The sequence below is a fragment of the Oryzias latipes genome, chromosome 20 (genome assembly GCF_053564925.1).
Source record: "Oryzias latipes strain Hd-rR chromosome 20, Olatipes_Hd-rR_3.1".
Taxonomy (NCBI): domain Eukaryota; kingdom Metazoa; phylum Chordata; class Actinopteri; order Beloniformes; family Adrianichthyidae; genus Oryzias; species Oryzias latipes.
Window position 1 is genome coordinate 28,050,778 of NC_136256.1, and position 18,899 is coordinate 28,069,676.

At 44.9% G+C, this 18,899-nt stretch overlaps 2 protein-coding genes and 1 long non-coding RNA gene across 5 annotated transcripts; 2 read left to right on the forward strand and 1 right to left on the reverse strand.

Annotated features, from left to right (window-relative positions):
- Positions 1-7,399: 7,399 nt before the first annotated feature.
- Positions 7,400-13,672, reverse strand: LOC101172853 (neutral cholesterol ester hydrolase 1). 2 transcript variants are annotated; one of them, XM_078938677.1, is made up of 6 exons: positions 13,459-13,672; positions 12,633-12,855; positions 12,221-12,290; positions 11,818-11,989; positions 9,939-10,601; positions 8,075-8,519 (listed from the first exon to the last, which is right to left on the reverse strand). In XM_078938677.1, the coding sequence occupies exons 1-5, from the start codon at positions 13,591-13,593 to the stop codon at positions 9,981-9,983; spliced, it is 1,221 nt and encodes a 406-aa protein (XP_078794803.1). In that variant the 5' UTR covers positions 13,594-13,672; the 3' UTR covers positions 8,075-8,519; positions 9,939-9,980. The 2 variants fall into 2 exon arrangements, with proteins under 2 accessions (XP_004081397.1, XP_078794803.1); XM_004081349.5 differs by having other exon boundaries at positions 7,400-10,601.
- A 432-nt stretch (positions 13,673-14,104) lies between these two features.
- Positions 14,105-16,530, forward strand: LOC101173099 (uncharacterized). Of its 2 annotated transcripts, XM_020712615.3 has the most exons (4): positions 14,105-14,244; positions 14,629-14,675; positions 14,747-15,093; positions 15,196-16,530. In XM_020712615.3, exons 1-4 carry the CDS (start codon positions 14,216-14,218, stop codon positions 16,441-16,443), a joined length of 1,671 nt encoding a protein of 556 aa, XP_020568274.1. In that variant the 5' UTR covers positions 14,105-14,215; the 3' UTR covers positions 16,444-16,530. The 2 variants fall into 2 exon arrangements, with proteins under 2 accessions (XP_020568274.1, XP_011487410.1); XM_011489108.3 differs by having other exon boundaries at positions 14,747-16,530.
- Positions 16,531-17,381: 851 nt separating this feature from the next.
- LOC101172613 (uncharacterized) lies at positions 17,382-18,606 on the forward strand. The gene is made up of 3 exons (XR_013652237.1): positions 17,382-17,707; positions 17,786-17,832; positions 17,904-18,606. It is a non-coding gene; the product is annotated as an uncharacterized LOC101172613 (long non-coding RNA).
- The last annotated feature ends 293 nt before the right edge of the window (positions 18,607-18,899 follow it).

An 18,899-nucleotide genomic window follows, 5' to 3' on the forward strand; every position in this document is an offset into this window, starting at 1 on the left:
CTTACATCTATAACACACCAGAACACACCTTACATCCAGAACACACCTTACATCTATAACACACCAGAACACACCTCACATCCAGAACACACCTCACATCCAGAACACACCTTACATCCAGAACACACCTCACATCCAGAACACACCTTACATCCAGAACACACCAGAACACACCTTACATCTATAAGTTAACACACCAGAACACACCTCACATCCAGAACACACCTTACATCTATAACACACCAGAACACACCTTACATCCAGAACACACCTTACATCCAGAACACACCAGAACACACCTTACATCTATAAGTTAACACACCAGAACACACCTCACATCCAGAACACACCTTACATCCAGAACACACCAGAACACACCTTACATCTATAAGTTAACACACCAGAACACACCTCACATCCAGAACACACCTTACATCTATAACACACCAGAACACACCTTACATCTATAAGTTAACACACCAGAACACACCTCACATCCAGAACACACCTTACATCTATAACACACCAGAACACACCTTACATCCAGAACACACCTCACATCCAGAACACACCTGGACACCTGCACAGCGGCTCCCAGAAACGATCCCGCATTGAGATTACAGATGTTTGTGCTCCTGGTGCTAAAGAGAACAGTCAGAGAGAAACCAAAACGCACTGCAGGAAGGAGGACTGTCCTCATCCGGGTTGAATGACCGGAGCACGCTGCCCACCGTGGATTTTACGAGAACTTTTCAAATTAAACAGGTTTTTTATTGGGAGCAAAGGGGTGTTCTAGCAACGTTTCTCTAACAATAGAAACATTTATTCTTGCAGACTGGTGCTGCTTTGAGTTGCTCTTTAAATGCCCCGTGAATAAAAATCACATCCAGATGTTGCAGATTTGAAAAATGCGGCCCTCATTCCTAAATATGATCAATATTTAGACATTTTCTGGGAGCCCGCAGCTCTTGAAGGCCCTCGTGGCCCTCCAGGCGTGGCGTTTGGAGGTTAAAGCGGAGAAGCGTCTGCTGTCACTGCGGCCGCTCTGCTCCTCGTCATCGCCGGTTGTTTTGCAGCGGGGCAGCCTCCGCCTATAAATGGATCCTGGTCCTTCCAGTTCATTCCTGCATCTGCAACATCTGGCCTCAATCTGGCTTGAAAGCCGCTCCACACCCCCCTGCCTCCCAGTGAGACATGCTGTCCGCTTCGGTTTCACTCAGCTGCACCCGCAGGGCCTGCTGGGGGTAACCAAATCTGCACGCCGTCTCATTCGTGCACGCGTGTGGTTGGACGGCGTGGAGATCCTCCAGGAGAGCGTCCTGGCAGCAGGAGAAACAAAGGAAGTCCACCGACAGAATTGCTGGATTAAGATGTTTGCTTCTGAGAGGCAGCCAAGTTTTGACATGGGGGAGAGCCGGCCAGCTCCCCCCACAAGGTCCTCTGCCTCCCCCTCTCGTGCCCTCATTTTTCCTCCCCTTCACTGTGTTCTGCCGACCACTTTCTTCCTAGAATTGTCCCTCCGTCTGGAAGTTGTTTCTCTAAAAGCTTCACTTGTTCATGGAGCAGATGTGACGGGTTCACAATTGTATAATTACACAAAATTAGATTTTATTTATTTTATATCTGGCAATTGAGTTGTATGCCATTAGGGTCCTTCAGACCTGGGGATAAGTTGATGCCCCCCCTCCCCCTCTCTTCCCTTTCTGCTGTTTTCTGATCGAGAAGAGGTGAGCATGATGGAGATCTGTTTCTTTGTATCTAATGTTGGTGCTCATTTGAACTTTATATTTTTAGTTTGGGGCATTATCTGAGCGCAGCACACGTTGACGCCATATCATGTTATTAACAGATCATAAACCACACAGCTCCAAGAAAGTCCTCCAGCGTCTCGTGGCTTCCTGAGGTTTTCACAACACAACGCAGAGCCTTAACGAGAGAGACGGTTATACAGACACGGAGGTCCCACCCAAACACACCTTTACATTGTTCCACGCGGCCTCGGAAAGGTCGGCCGCTGCTGTTTAGAATGAAAACATCTCCTGGAAAAGAGCCAATCTCATCATCTGTCCCTCCGGACAAACCAAAGCTCCTCTCCTTACATCCCGTCATAGACTTTCTCTAGATCTACAAAGATCTACGCAGCTCCTTCTGTTCACCTGCAGAAGTCTCTTGAAAGCAAATATTGCTCTTCTTTCTATGAATCAAACCAAACTCTTGAGCCTCATGCTCTTGGGAGGAGAACTAACCTCACAAAGTGTCTGCTACATGATGGCTAAAGGGTGGCTGCCCAGGTGAAAGTCTCAAGGCCTTCTCACTTAGGATGTTGACCTCTGACCCCAAATTCAGAAAGAGGAGGATCCCCAAGCACCATATTAGTGCAATTTAGAAGATGAGTATTGCTCCCAGCAGTCCTTAGAAAGGTTTTAGCATGCTAACTAGCAGTAGCGGTTTTAGGGGCGGGCCATATGGGCAATTGCCCGGAGCGCAAAATTAAAGGGGGTGGTGGCTCAGTGCTTGGAAAAATAATACTAATAATTCTGCGCCACTATTGATTTTCTATTATCTATTATATCACAGAGTTGGAGCCTGAAACCTTGCATATTGGCGGAGGAAGCAGGCAGCGAGGAGGAAATGGCGCACGGAGCGCAACCTCTACTGCGGAACACCTGGAACATGGCGTGCCTTTAGATGTCATTATTTATTAACTGTAGACATTTTTATTACGCGACAAAATGTATTTTTTATGTCTACCTGTCATTTATTCGGTGTTTGTAACCTATTTGACATAAAGACAGAAGGTAACACTGACCGGGGAGTAAGTTAGTGTAGAACTGCCACTGCTAGCATGGAAGGACAGTTTTGAATTCTGGATTTAGATGTAGAAAATTCTCCTCAGTTTGTCATCTGTTGTCCTCCGTCCCATGAGGACGAAGGAGTAAAGAAAACTCAAACTAAAGAACTTTAGTTTGCTGCTTTTCATGGTTGAAGATCCTAAAAACGTCCGCCTGGCGGACGGAATCGTCTGAGAGCGTGTGGGCGTGACCTCCCGGTTTTTGGAGAAAGATCGTTCATGTAAACATGGACATAATTAATGAAAACAATGAAGGAGAACAGGAAAAGGTTCCTGCCCCCCCCCCACACACACACACCACCACCACCACCACACCTCTACCAGAGCCTGCCAAGGAAAACAACCCCCCCCCCCATCCACAATCACAGTCTGTGTTGACTTTAGCCATGCCAGAGCCCAGAGCAAAACAACACCCCTGCTTTCTGGTAACCCCCCCCCCCCGGTAACCCCCCCCCCCCCCCCCCCCACACACACACACACACACACACACCTCTGGGGAGTGAGGTGTGGGACAAACTCCAAACGGGCCAATCACAAACCAGGATCCCTCTGGGGACTTTCCAAAGTTTCTCAAACATTTCTGGCTGTGTTGCAGCTTCTGTGTGAGTGTGTGTGTGTGTGTGTGTGTGGGGGGGGGGGGGGGGTCTGTGTGCTGCTGCTTCAGGGATCAGGAGAAGATTCATGTCCTCAGAGGAACCCCCCCACAAATGAAGACCTCAGACTGTTCCTGTTCAGAGAAACTCTGTTCAGGTTCTGGATCACAGACTGCCTTTGCCTATGAGCCTAACTGTGGAGGAGCCGTTGTCATAGTAGTAGTAGTAGCAATAGTAGTGGTGGTAGTAGTACCAGTAGTTCTCACAGTACCAGCAGAAGTAGTAGAGGTAGTGGTAAAGCAGCAGTCACAGTGGTAATAGCAGTAGTGGTAAAAGTAGTAATAGTAATAGTAAGGACAGTAGTTGCAGGAGAAATGGTAGTAGTAGCAATTGCAGTAGCAGGAGGAAGAGTAGAAGTAGTAGTATAGTAGTAGTATCTTTATTTTTCTCATCTCTGTCTCTGGCTGGCATTAATCAGGATTTTAATCAGTATTGACTAGTTATTACCATTTAATTGATTAATTAAGGTTGATTAGTAATTTTGTTTTCATAGAGGGGTGGAGCTGAGGCCACAGAGGGGTGGAGCTGAGGAAACAGAGGGGCGGAGCTGAGGACACAGAGGGGTGGAGCTAAGGACACAGAGGGGTGGAGCTGTGGACACAGAGGGGCGGAGCTGAGGACACAGAGGGGTGGAGCTGAGGACACAGAGGGGTGGAGCTGAGGACACAGAGGGGTGGAGCTGAGGACACAGAAGGGCGGAGCTGAGGACACAGAGGGGTGGAGCTGAGGACACAAAGGGGTGGAGCTGTGGACACAGAGGGGCGGAGCTGAGGACACAGAGGGGTGGAGCTGTGGACACAGAGGGGCGGAGCTGAGGACACAGAGGGGCGGAGCTGAGGACACAGAGGGGTGGAGCTGCAGAGCAGTCTTCTTTATGTCGAGGGGCAAACCTAATGAAACATTAACTATTAGGGGGGTCTCTACTGAAGCCCCAGTGACCAGCTTGCACCCCCCAACAGTTGTCATTATGGGGGGTGGAGTATAAATGTAAGGATGCAAAACAGCAGCAATCATGGAAACGTTGGTGGCTGCAGCCTGAGGATGTCTGTTTTGGAGGCCATGTTGTTGTGTCAGGTGTCTGTTTCTTTATTTTATTTCTTTATTTGTTTTCATTTTTTGGATTTACTTACTTGTTGGCACGTTAACTTACGCGTTTGGGAGCAGAGGTTCGGAGCAGAAAGAGATGTTTCCCAGCAGCTCTGGTGGTGGTGGTGGTGGTGGTGGGGGGGTCCACATCTCCAGTTGTGTGTGTGAGGTTCTCCTCTCCATCCTCCTCCTCGTTTTCTTCTCCGCCTGTCAGGAAGAGGTGAACAATATGACCTGGAGCTGCAGCGATAGCGCTCTCCCCCAGGAATTCTCCTTCCAAACTCTCACCAGTTTGTTTTTCTTAGAAACGCTCATCTGGGCAGCCGTGATTACCACCGGGTGTGGGGGTGTGGGGTGGGGGGCACAATGCCTCCAATGTGCTTTATTTTAATCAGCGTGAAATGTGAAAGGATCCATTAAATCTTTTTTTTTTTGTGCTCAGAGGCACAGTGACCCCCCCCCCCCCTTTGGGTAAAACATGAGTTGCTGCCCCCCCCCCCCCCCCACTGCACACAGCCTGTTGCTTCACAGTAACTGTCAGATGCAGATGGATGCTCCTCGTTCCTCCAGGAGGTGAAGGTCTGTCTGTCATCAGGGAAAAGCTGAAGTTTCTGAAGAAAGAAACACTTTAACGGAGAAATGAAGCAGGTGAGCTTCTCTGTTTGTCCACGGCAGGACTGGATGGGTGTGTGTGTGTGTGTGGGGGGGGGGGGGGGGTCATGTTTGCCTCTTGACTTGTCCAGCTATTCATGATAGTTATGGGTTACGTAAAGCCCACCACATGCTCATAATAATCCTTGTCACAGAACAGCTTTCACAATAAATTAATCTTTTATTTTACTGATCCTCTAACAGATGTTTCCCATATTCTGATTCACCAAAGTAAAGCTTCTCATTTCCTGAACAAACATGCTGGAAAAAATGTTCATCTGCAACAAACGCAGATGAAACGGACATCAAATGGAGAAGAGTCTGAAATGACTGAAACTGAGGCGAGAGATGATGCAAAAACAGGATCCATCCCGATCCAGAGAGATTCAAAGCTCTCTTAGAATCAGGTTCAAGGATTAGAAATCAAACCTGTTTTCACGAACAGAAGGTGGAGGTGGGGGCTTGTCCGGGCACGTGTTCAGCATTAACTCGTGTGCTTGAACACGCTATGCAGATGCAAAGTTCTCCTGAATGCACCACAAAGTGAGGACTTTCCTTATTTTTTGGAGTCATTCTTGTTGACCCTTCTGACCTGGTGCATGCTGGGAAAAGCTGTCTGCTCTGTAGAGCCTGAGCAGCCTCTGAAAGGAGAAAGCTGTTTGAGTTCATGCATGTCCGGCTTCCTCGTGGGACCTCCTGCCTGGCTGCAAACCTCCACACAAACCTTTGGCTAATGAAGTCCCTGTAGGCCCAGGCAGGCTAATCAGGACTGAGCTAGGCCAACACTGAACACGCCCTGTGGCACTCCAGGTGCAGATCTGTTTGCATCCAGCTTGTTGGTGGGTTCCTGCAGGAACCTCCGCAGGCTCAAAACAGCAAAAACAGCAATAGAGTTGGTGACTTTTTTGTCTTCAGATGTAACAAATAAAGTTAAAAATGATACTTCCAAAGTCAAAAAGTGTTAAAACTATCAGAAACCCATAATGCTTCACGGTTCTGTTGATCTGGTGTTTTCTAAGCAGCTCACAGGACACAGGGGTCTGGCGCCATCTGCTGGACAGACCCTGTCAGAGGCCTCCGTGCAGAAAAGAATTAGACTGAATGCTAAATTCCTGAATGAAAAAGAAACTTAAAGGGTAATAATTGGTCAAAACAGTGAAAACAGAACAATAACAAAAAAGATATGTTTGTGAAAAATGCCAGAGCCAGGTACCAGCGAGCTTCTGCACCAAGGATTCCCATGTATTTCAATGGAGGTTGAAATCCTGGAATATCTTGAAAAGTTCAAGGATTCGAAGGACCAAAAGTCAAAGCTGGAAAAAGATGAAAGAGCTGAAAATTTGAATAGTTGAATGGTTAAAATAGATGAAACATTGTAGGAGTTGAGCTGCAAAAAATGGCGAAGATACTATAATAAATAAGGAATGTTTTCCTGTTTCTCTTTATTTCTTGTTATAATTATTCATAAATATACATAAATAATTAATAATTGGTTGAATTCTTTATAGCGTTCAACCAATAAGAAGAGCTTTAAGACTTCACCAATCATTTGCTATGCCAGGAAAATTGTTTTAATTTTATTTGAATAGGAATTCAGCGATTGGGGGGGTTAAGAGTCTGTGAGAATGTCCTTGACATGGAATGTTTTCTTTGCTGTGGCTGATCCCTGCAGAGCCTCAAAGGCAGCTCAGCAGAAGGGAGGACTTCTTCGCTGAAGCTGCAGCATGGTGTTGATGGAGGCCAACCGTCTCCGTGCTTCATTTCACTTCATGTTGATGAGTTTTGAATCAACAGAAAACTGTGCTTCATTTTGATCAAGGACGCTCAGCTGACCTGCAGACTGAAGGACTCTGTCCCACAAAAGCTGCTGGGCATTTTCCTCTTTGTTTTTACCACTGCAGGTCTCTTATCATGAAAATAACGACAGTCGGCGTTCCAAACATGTCTTTGAGGACTGGAACCTGAAAAAATTCCTGCATGAATCCATGCAAAGAACCTTCTGATCATGAGAAGAAGCAGCAAATGTTTCAGAGTCGTTTTGATTTTTGCTCATAGAACAGTTTTTAGAGATCATTTTAGCAGAAGCTGAAAGTCTAGAATAATCTGGACTATCGTCTAATTATTTTTAAACTTCTCCAACAAATGAGGACAAAACAAATGACAAAAACAATTTATTTTGAAGATAAAAAACCAAATCACATCCATAATTAGTTTTTGAGGGGAAAATGATTTCTGATTCCAAAGAAAACCATCAGACTACTGTTTTAAATGCTTACAAAAACATTTAAATCTTTCTTTTTTGTACTAGAATCCAGGAAGACGACAGAAAACTCATTACTAATACAAAAAAAAAGTTTGAATCTAATTTTTGTCCAAAATCACAGTAACCAGCTTTGTTCAACTATAGCAGTTCCAAAATGAAACCATGTGCGGAAAAATCAAGTTATAGAGTTCATTCCTCATAAATATTTAACAATTGTGAAATGTTTCAGATCTGCTTTACACATTTACAGCATCAAAATAAATCACTCATACATGTTTTCCAGAGAACACCCCCCCAAAACCTCACAGTGCAGAGCAGAACACCCATAAAAGGTCCCCGTCCGGCTGCATAAAGCTGTCAGCACAGCCAGCAGAACTTGCTGTGCGACGGACACAACCTGTTGCATAGCTTGGATATGAACAATTATTCCTTTAATGTTATATTATATATAGTTTCCTATTATATTTGTAGGCTTACTTACTAAAAAGTCTTTTTTTCCTGAAAATTCTTAAATGGAGGGATGTTTCCATAGCAACAAGACCTTCAACTAACAAAACTAAACCCAGAACCTTTTTTTTCTTTTTTTTTTTTTGTGGCATCAGGCCGCCTCCTCGGCTCCACCAGAGGAAGGTCACGGCTCTCCTCTGCAGTCGGGACTTCTTATCTGCCGCCGTTATCAGCGCTGCATACCCGGAGCGTGCACGAACCGTGACGCGCACTGCAGCAAACACAAACACCCCAACGTTACCGCAGCACAGACGGAGGTCGGAACCACGAGGACGCCAGGAAAGACAGGAAACTGAACTTTAGGATCCAGACCCGAGCTGTGGGGGCCCTGAAGCTCGTCCAGAACCCCCCCCCAAGCGTTCATGAGGTTCTAGCATAAGCAGATCTACCACGCGGAGCTCCGGGAAGAGCAGGAATGATGAGGACTTCCTGTCATGAATCTGCCAGGACTCCGTGGAGGAGCGTGAACGCTCTGCTGCCTCAGCCTCCCCTGCAGACGCGCGTCTTCCTGTGCAGAGAGGGAACGCAAAGCTTTTGCATTTCCACACGGAGGCTCTAATCTGCCAGGAATGAGGAGACGTTTGAGATGAACGTGCAGGAAAATGTCAGAGAAAAGATTTCTGACTTTCAAAATAAAACTTTAAAAGTTATCTCTATCTTTAAGAAACACTTTTACATTTGCCTGTGCGGTACGGAGGGAGGGGAGCATAACTGAAAACAATTATCAGAAAGTCTGGAGAATGATGATAAAAAAGTATGTGTGTGGGGGGGTGGCAGCAGTTGCAGCCCGACTTCAGTCGCCACATTTTTCCTGTTTCTGATGTGAAACAGGAAGATTTCTAATTCAGCGTCGCTTTGGTCTTCATGCTGTTTTTAACCCTGCAGAACCCACTGGGACTAATTTGGTCACAGTATATTTATTTACTTTTTAAAACTGTACCCATTTCTTTCTGTAATTTGTTTTCTTTTATTTATTCATTTCTTTTTGTTTTTTCATTTTTTATTGTATTTCTTTCTATGTTTTTTATCATTTAATTTTATTATTATTATTATTTGGCTGTGGTTATTTGCTGCAACCCAAAATGAACTAACAAAAAACTGAAAGCCCAGAGGACAATTGTTTTGGGTTCTTTAGGGTTAAACATGTAAGATGATAGATTTAAGGTTTATGAACATTTTTTAGGTCATTCCTTTCTAAAATTCCCATTTTTATCCTGGAGTAGAGCCGCCGAGTTCATGTGAGGAGACGACCATCAGCTTCAGATTAAAGGGAATAAAAACCACATTGGAAAGTGGAGAACAAAAACGGTCATTTAGAAAGAGTTTAATTTGAAAATTAAAATAATGTAAATTTGAAGAAAAACTGAAAACTTTATTTAAAAAGTTTTTTTAGGTTTAGTTTTAGGTTAAAATTGTTATTTTATTTAAAACATTTTTTTCTACTGATTTACAATCTTTTTAAAATTTACTTGAAGCTGATCCAGGTTTATGACATGAAAAAACGGAATCTTTAGGTTAGCCTGACTTAATTCCGACCTTTCAAAATAAAAGCTGGTTCCAAGGATCCATTTGAAAGATTTTACTTTTAATCCACGGCTGTTCTTTTTTAACTTTAAATTCTTCCAGCTAAAATATTTTAATACAAATATTCGTAAAAAATAGTAATTTTCAAAGAGGCAAAGACTGAAAAAATAAAACACTAAACTTTTTCTTTACTAAAGGTGGAAATGATAGAAAACCTGTGAATAATGTGCAAATAAATCAAATTAAACGAGTCTCTGGGGCGCTTACTGAAGTTTTCATGCCCCACAAGAAAACTTTGAATCTTTCCGTTTATAGAATGATGAATAAAAGCTTTTTTGTTTTAAATTCACACAAACAGTGGCAGTGGCAGCGCCGGCGGCGGCGTGCATGCAGTGGACTGGACCTGAGCTTCCTGGAAGAACTCCTCTCTTCTCTCTGAAGAACTCTACAGGTTCTGGTCCAGCCAGCGGATGTAGTTGTTCAGGCTCCTCTGACCGACGCTCGACATCACCGGCAGGAAGGCGAACGCCATGCAGCCGTGGAAACCGTCTTCGTAGTGGTCGCTGGTCACGGAGACGCCGGCGTCCCGCAGCCGCCTCACGTACATCAGCCCGTCGTCCCTCAGAACGTCAAACTCGCAGGTCATCACGTACGCTTTGGGCGTCCTCCTCAGAACGTCCTGCTCCGCCAGCAGCGGCGCCGCCCTCACGTCGGTCAGACCCGGTAACTTGCCCACCAGCCCCCCCGATCCCGTCTCCTTCACGACCTGCTGGAAGCTCTTCCTGCGCTCTGCCGGCAGCAGCGCCGTCCAGTTCAGCTTGGAGCGGGTCGCGGCGCTGATGCCGGGCTGGTCCAGAGAGCTGTGGTTGTTCGCCAGCAGGAGGGGCTCCAGGGAGGCGTCGGCACCCAGGTACTCCAGCCAGAACTGGACCATGAGGGGCCTGTAGAGGATGGGCACGTCCTGGTTCTGCTGGTAGGACGGGGTGAGGAAGTCAAGAGCCTGCAGCACCGGGTAGATCAACGCCTGGACCTTGAAGTTCACCGTCAGAGTCGGGTCAGAGATGAGCTGTGGATACAGACGGTGGTCAGGACGTCCAAATACCTGCAGCTTCTAAGCACCTGACCCGTCCCAAACCCGTCGAGAGAAGCCAGGAGTTTAGTTTGAAATGTCTCCTCCTGGGTTCTTCTTTTCCTGTTTCTCTGTTTTTAACATCAGCGTTCCTGAAAACGTCTGACCGTGGAGATCAAACCTGTGAACAGGACGCGTCTGTGTAGACCCTCCGTCATGGAGTCTAAATCCATGAGCACCTCCTTTCCCAGAGACGGGCCTTAAGCCTAAAATATTTAATAAACGTACTTTTCTCAAAGCCCCGCCTTCTGCGACCAAATTTAAAACTCCAAAATAAACAAATGTAGTTCCTTAATTGGCCACTAGAGGCTGGTTTCATAACGGGTAATTGGGGCCACCTTAAAAAGATCAGAATTGTATCTAAAGATAAACCAAAGTTTAAAAAAACGTTTTTTATAGTTTTATTTTGTAATAATAGCAACAATGTGTGTGTGGGGGGGGGGGGTTAAGTCATTTTAATTTGATTTCAAATTTACAACGAAGTGTTTGGGCCACCTTAAAAGAAGAGAAAATTAAAAGAAAAATATGAGAATAAAGTCGGAAAAAAACAAGTTTTACAAAAATAAAAGTAAACAGTTATGACAAACCCCCTGAAATTTTGTACAGTTGTTTAAAACAAATGCAATAATTTACAAGGGTAATGTCATAAATTTGTGCTTCAAAAATTGATAATTTTACAAGATAAAAGTCATGTCCTTTTAAATATAAAATGTTATAATTAACTTTTCAAATGTTTCAAGAGGCAGTTAGTTTATGTAGCAGACAATTCAAGGGAAATCAGATGGACGTCACTCAAGAATCTCATTAAATCTCCTTCACTTTTTTGTATTTTATTTGCAAAAAGCGTCACTTTCTCCTTGTAAAACCACAACGTCTTCAATTATGACCTTACTATTTTACTCTTGCAAAATGTCGACTTGTTCTCATAATTTTAGGACGTCATCCTCATATATTAGTTTTTCTTAAGGTGGCCCAAACACTGTTTCTGTTTTTAGGGTCGCGTTTATGTTACTCAAAGAAACTCCTCCTTCAGATTGCCACGCCCACTCGCCCATCCTTGGAACACGGTTTGGATGGACGGCAAACCGGCTAAAGACCGGATCCTTAGTGAGACCCGAGCAGCGACCCCTTTAGGGGGCGTGGGGTTTTCTACCTCTTGCACCACGGCGGCAGCCAGGTTCCCCCCGGCGCTGTCTCCTGACGCGCAGACTCTCTCCGGGTCGATACCGTAGCGCTGCAAAACCTCAGAGGACAGGAAGGCGCGGGACGCCGCCACGGCATCGTGGTACTGGTCCGGAAACACGGCCTCTGGAGCCAGTCGGTAACTATGGCGACAGGAAATAAAAATGAATGAGAAAAGAGTTTATTTTTACGACTTATCGCCGCCAAAAGCCTGCGTGACTAACTGTGTCAACAAGAGCTGAATGGGCCGCTTGTTTGTCGAACTGCTGTTGCCATGGTAACAAAGGCAGCATGAAGATGAAGATAAAGACGGCCCTGGTGGGAGAACCACTCGGGTCTTAAATGCTCCCTTGGTGACCTGGACCAGAACTTACTCCACAGACATGATGACGGCGTCCAGGTCCTCCGCCATTTTCCGACAAAGGAGGTCGTAGGAGCGCATCCCTGTGGGAGGGGAGAACTGTGTGAACCCGTGACCCCTGCAGACCTTCACTCCTGACTTTCTATGCATCACATCTGTGCAGACACGACCCGACCTTTCAAGCCCTACTTGATGCGATCGGGTCGAACCAGTTCAGTTCAGAGAAAGTATGTGAACGGGTGTGGGGGGTGTGGCTGTGAGGCACCTCCACAGAGGTAGAAAGGCCTGTTGTTTTTTTCATTAGTAAAAAAGTTTTTAAACGTTCTTCATGTGTCAGAGCGGATGACGTTTCAGTTGATTCAAAATATTGAACGTTTATTTCAAAATAAAAGCATTTCACAAAAGTAAGTGACCCGTCTACTCACGGCCGCTGCACAGGGCCCACCCCCCTCCGTGGAAATAAATGACCCCTCGTTTCAGCCCCGCCCCTCCGATTGGCTGAAACACACGGGTGGGCACGGCCCCGAGCGTGGAGTCCGTCACGTGCACGGTCGGCGAGGAGCGTGCGTCAGTCACCTCCACCCATGAGATGGCCCGGTTCAGCAGGTGGACTCGGTGGCACGCGCCCAGCGAGTGAGCCACGTGACTCTGCAAAAACAAATATGATGTTTTTAGTTTTTAGTTTGTTTGTTTTGGTTTTAATTAAACAAGACCAATGAGCTCTTTGCGATGTTTGCCAGTTATTCCTACGTCAGAGGCGTGGGGGCGGGGTCACGGCAACACCTGTCATCCTTTAACTTTATCAGTTCAGCCACGAAACATCTGATTTACTCCAAAAATTATATTTAATTATGAGTAAACTTGATTGACAGGTATCTGCAAACTGATGACGTCATTTTAATGCGAGATTTTTCTTCCAGCTAATTAAAAAAAACGAATAAATAAATTCATTAGTTCTTTCAATAATCACGCATTTCCATCTGAAAATTTCCTTCATAAACGGGACGTTCCCGGTTTAAAACCAGGTAAAACGGTTGTTTAATTTTGTTATTTTATTCTATGACTGATTTCATGTTTATTATACAATTACCGGTATGAAACCCATAGAGATAACTATTGTTGTAATTTTGGGCTATATTAATGAAATTGAGTAGAATTGAATAGATGAAGGATGCCGCTCCTGTCCCTGCAGGTACAGCCGGTCCGGCGGGTCCGCGCGCGCCCTCCCCGCCGCCTGTCAGCGCATCTCACCGCCCGTATGAAGCTCCGGAAGAGCGCGTCCAGCAGCATCAGCTTCCACGGTTCGCTCACGCCACTCGGCAACGGGAGGTAAACGTAATAGGCGGCCGCGGAGAGCAGCAGGGCTCCCACCCAACGGAACTTCATCGCCGTCTCACGTACCTGCGCGGTGGCGGTCACGGGCGGTCAGCGGCTCCGCCACAGATTCACGGAGCACATGGGCGATGACGCCGATTTCAAAATAAGAGTTTAGAGTTAGAATGTCAGCTGTCTCTTCAACACAATGCGGGGCTGCTGCTTTTATTTTGAAGAGGTTATTTAGGAAGTTGTTAAAAGAGTTGTGAAACATGAGTTTTTTCAGGGAAATGTAGTTTTGTTTTAATAACAATTAAAAAAAAGTTTGTTCAGACACTGTTTAAAATTAATCAAGTTTATCTATTAATAATAAAATGAGCATTTAAAGTATTTCCTAAAATCTAATTAAGCTTCAGTTATCATGTAAAATACCAAAAAAATGGAAAACATTAAGTCACATTTTATTGGTAGTCAAAAATATAACCATACATTTTTGTGTCAATAATGATTTTGGAACATTTCTTTTGTAAGTAATAATTAGTACTAAACATGTCAGCCATTGTTGCATGGTGGGAGTAGAAAAACATGATTTCTTTGTCAATTAGCCAGTGACGCAGCTGTGTCCAGTTAATTAATAAAGAAACCTTCTAAAACCAGCTTCCAAACTGCTCTCCTGTTCACTTTGCTCTTCACTATGGCTAAGGCCATTGGGGGTTTCTTAAGGCAAGTTTATTTTCACTCCTCTCCCTGTGAATATGACAAATGGGTTAACAGAACTGGTGATTTGTTTTATTTAAATAGTAGACATTCAAACATGACTTTTCAGGCTAATATATCTGAAAGGCTTATTTGCTAAATTATAGTTTTATTGTGAAAAATAAATAAGCTGGTTATTTTTTTAACTCAGAATAAACCCATTTCTATGACTATTAAAAACCATAAACTTCTTGCTGCTTCTTGCAAATGATCAAGATCTCTTGGCCTGAAACATTAAGTTTTGTTAAACTTGCATTCAATTCTGAACAATGTCGATGTAAAATTTAGTGATCAAAGGCCTCAATTTCACATTGATATATTGTACTACAACTTTGCCCTCATCTTGCATAGGTTGTTGCTGCTGCTGTTTTTAGCTGCTAAAGGTGGTCAAACAGAAGGTAAGCCCTCCCCCAACTTTTTTCACATCCTTTTTTTTCACTTTCTCACCAAAATGCTTCTTTCTCTACAGATGCCCATGTTGGATCTGCTGAGAACTATAGGGATGGAGAGGACATGGTTTCCAGAGATGAGCTGGAATCAGACCCTTACACACCGGATGACCAACCTTTATGGAGCCCTGAGCTGTTTGATTGGGAAGATTCAGATCTGAAAGCAAATGATTCCTTGAGCTCCAACTCAACTGTTGACGAGCACGAAGAAGAAACATCTGAAAACGACTCGTCTGCACAGGATGATTCAAACACAATCAACTATTCTGAAGACCCTCCAGTAGAAGATTCTGGGTGTCCATTTGAGCAGCAGCCCCGGTCATGGCAGCCCCATAAGGAACCCCAACAGTCAACTTGCCAGCCCCAGGTGCCCCAGCAATCAAAGTGCCCTCACCATGTGCCACACAAGCACAACTGTCTATCGAAAGCTTCAATGAAGCCTGACAAACTTGATCCCATTTCTATGCAGGAATCTAAAAAACTTGGCATGCCAGGGCAAAATGACCACCAACCTCCAGAGAGGTATCATCAAGAGCGCAGTTACCCACCCTGGTGGCTCCAAGAGCCCCATCTTGAGTATTTGTCCAAATGGACCCATCCTCTAGCGTGGCTGTACAACTGGGCACAAGAACTAAACCAGCAGGGCCACCCCCCAGTGTGGTCCCAAGAGACTCATCGTGGCTGTAAAACCAAAGTTGCCCCTCATCAAGGTTGTCGGTCCCAAACATTGCCTTACCAACATTTTCAGAACCCTGTAATCCCACACCAGAATTTCCAGAATCCCCGAGCACCCCCACAAGGTTTCTTTTCCCCGGAATCCCCACACCCGAGTGTCCACCCCCGCACACCCCCACATCTTGGTCACTGGCTCAACCAGCACCAAGGAGAACAGCATCATAGTCAACCACATCACCGCCAACCCAAAGCAGAGAAATGGCAAGGCCCCCCGCATCACCACCGCCAGCCTCAAGTGGGGATCCGGCAAGGCCCCCCACATCACCACCGCCAGCCCCAAGCGGAGCCCCGGCAAGGCCCTCCACAACACCACCAACCCCAACCGGAGCTCAGACAAGGCCCCCCACATCACCACCGCCAGCCCATAGCGGAGCCCCGGCAAGGCCCTCTACATCACCATCAACCCCAAGTGGAGCCTTGGCAGAGCTTCAGGCCTCAACCTTCTCAAGGAAATCAACACTTGCCACAGCCCCTTCAGCAATGGGCAGAGCCTCATTTTGGCCAACCACCCCACCAGTCAGACCTGAAACCACATGGCATCCACCCAGGTTACCACCACTGGCCTCGTGCAGAAATGCATCCTCTTTACCAACACAACCAGGCACAAGAGAACCTACAAACCCATTTTCAGCCTGACCAGTCTCCACCCGACCAGAGTTACAGTCCCCAGCCACAACCGGAATACTATGGCCATGCACTTCCATATCATCAGCCAGAAACTGAATTTGATCTCAGCCTGGTGCCCCACCAGCTGCCTCAACATGGCCATCCACCGCACCAGCCAGTAGAGCCACATCAGTTCAAGCCCCAAGAAGAACAGCAGTATGGCCACCAGGCTGAACTACCAGTGCCTCAAAGTCATGGCAACTTGCCAGAGGGCCAAGAAGCGGCTGCTTTCACGAAGAAGCCACGGTACTTGCCCAAAAGGCCCCCTTTAAAAGCCAGATGGCCAGTGTACAAGCCTTCAGCACAACACCACTAAGATCTCAGTAAAAAAGCTGCTCTGTAGCCTTTTGTTTTTGTTTGACGATGTTCTGACCTGTTCAATAAAGAACTTGTAGAGTTTCAACAAGTTTTGGCATTAATTTAAGTAGTCTGGGTCTGTTAAAAGCAATAAAATGCAAGATTTTAGTTGTTACAAATGCATCTATTGTGGTGTGCTGTAGTTTTCTATTGTGTAAATTCTGGGAAAATTGGAAGGATCAAACCTTTTACAGGTTTTGTACAGTAGAAGTGCATTTTAAGACCTGCTGATCTAGTCTTGAAGTATAAAAGACAGATGTGACAAATGCAACTTTTGAACCCAAAGTTCCAGTTTCCTACAGCTGAACTGAAAGTCAAGTGCTGCCTTGGGCATGACTGGATGTTGGCATGGAACTAAATTGGGAAAACTCTAGCCTTCTGATTTAGTAAAGTCAATTTACATTAGTCTATAAGAATAACTCAAATGTAGGCTCAATTTCCTGTCATTTTAGGAAATGCTATAGTCAACTCTCCTAATTTAAGTAAACACCGCTTAGCTTAAAATGAGTAAAGTTTCTCTGTATTGAATTTAGATGGAGAAAAAATTGAATGTATCCCAGTTTTGAAATGAGAACACATAAGTTTAAGGCTGCAGCTCCTTTTTTTTTTTTTTTAGGTGAAGAGGCTGAAACCTAAGTTTTGATTTAAGAACATCAAACTGAGCCCTGAAAACTCTGCCGATCTACAAGAGGCCTGCATATGCTTCATAATTTAAGCATCTAAGATCAGGATTTTTGTAGTGATGAGGCTGTTTCCTTCAAGATACCAGCAGGTCATGTAGTGTCAACTTGAGACTGCTAATTGAAAAATGAAATGCAGCAGAACTCCACACCTGATCAGGATTATCACTGTGTTCAGCTCTCTCATTTAAATGTGTGTTTGATCATCTATGATTCATTTGACATGAATTCTCAGAGAATGTGAAGAAAAGAAGTAATTAGATGCAAGTCCTCATGTCAATGATCCAAACCTTTTCCACATCAGCATGAAAACCTGTATCCCAAACTAAGTTAGGAGTCTGCATCTTCACTTCTTTTTCTTTTTACTGTGTTGTAAAATTTGCTTTCAGAGCAATTAGTTGCACCTGCTTTTAACTAATGACCTGCAGCCACTTGACAACAGTAGAAAAGGATAAATGGTTTCTGTCTCCTCAGTTCTTCACTGTTTTTGAACTATTAAGGTGACAGCAAGGTTCATAGAGGTGGCATGGGACTGCTCTCTGGGTAAGCTGCTATGAATGTTTGAAATTTGTCAAAAGTAATAAATCATGAACCAACCTAGAGTTGTTTTTATTTTTCTAGATGGTTGCTGTTGTCTCTGTTAGGTGTTGGAGGACCTCACGTAAATGGTATTTGTATTTAAGTGATGCAGTAATTGTGTATTTTGGAAACATTAACTGATCCACCCTTGCCCCTGCAGCATACTATACTGGAGCTGAAAAGTATAGAGGGGAAGACGGGCAGCTGACTCCCTATGACCCAGAGGAATATGGATATCCTGTTGAACAAACCTTCCCAAGAGGGGGTCCAACTGGTCCCAAGAAACCAATTCTATCGCCAGTGAAGCGTGACTATGCTTCAGGAGGAACAATGGGTCCTCTTAAACCAATCCCAATGCTAGTAGAAACTAGCTACCCAATGAGGGAGCCTCTGGGTTCCACAAAACCAGTATCTTGGCCTGTGGAGCCCAGTTACCCACAATGGGAACCAATGGATCAAATGGCACCATCTCCTTTACCTGTGAAGCTCAAATATCCAACTCTGGAGTCAGTGGGTCTATCAAATCCACAAACTGAACATGCAGGACCCAGATATCCACTTCCTGGTTATGTTGACTCTCACAGGGGGCCAAAAATGACCCCAGACCGCTTTTTCACATCAGTGGCTCCAAGAAAGCCGGTTTACAAAGCCAAGCGACCAGGTGACTTGCTGAAATATCCTCGCAAACCACATTACCTCACAATCCGGACGAGATATGTACCCAAGCACCCAGTATGGAGAAGGAAGTCTAGATGGGTCAGTTAACATCCGCTGTTGATCTCCTGAGGTGCAATTTCTGTACAATTACTGCACTTTCTGTATTTTTATTTTCAGGCACATTAAAGACTTTGGGAAAAATCTAAGTCACAAGTTTTGTGGTGCATTTTGTTTGACAAGCTGTCCCATCTACGCTGTGTGCGCCCGTGTTTATTTATTTTAGCTGCTCTGGTTAAACTGACTTGTGATGTTGACAAGTTCCTTCTGATTCCACAAATATAACATTTCTGGATTTTTGTCTCTTACTGTTGAAGCATCTCTTTGAAGATTAGGTGGCGTCTTTTTCAACCAACTTGCAAAATCTGCCTTTATATTTTTTTGGGGCAACTCCTTGAGGACGGAAGTGCCATCAGTAATTTGTGGATGGAGAACTTTGATG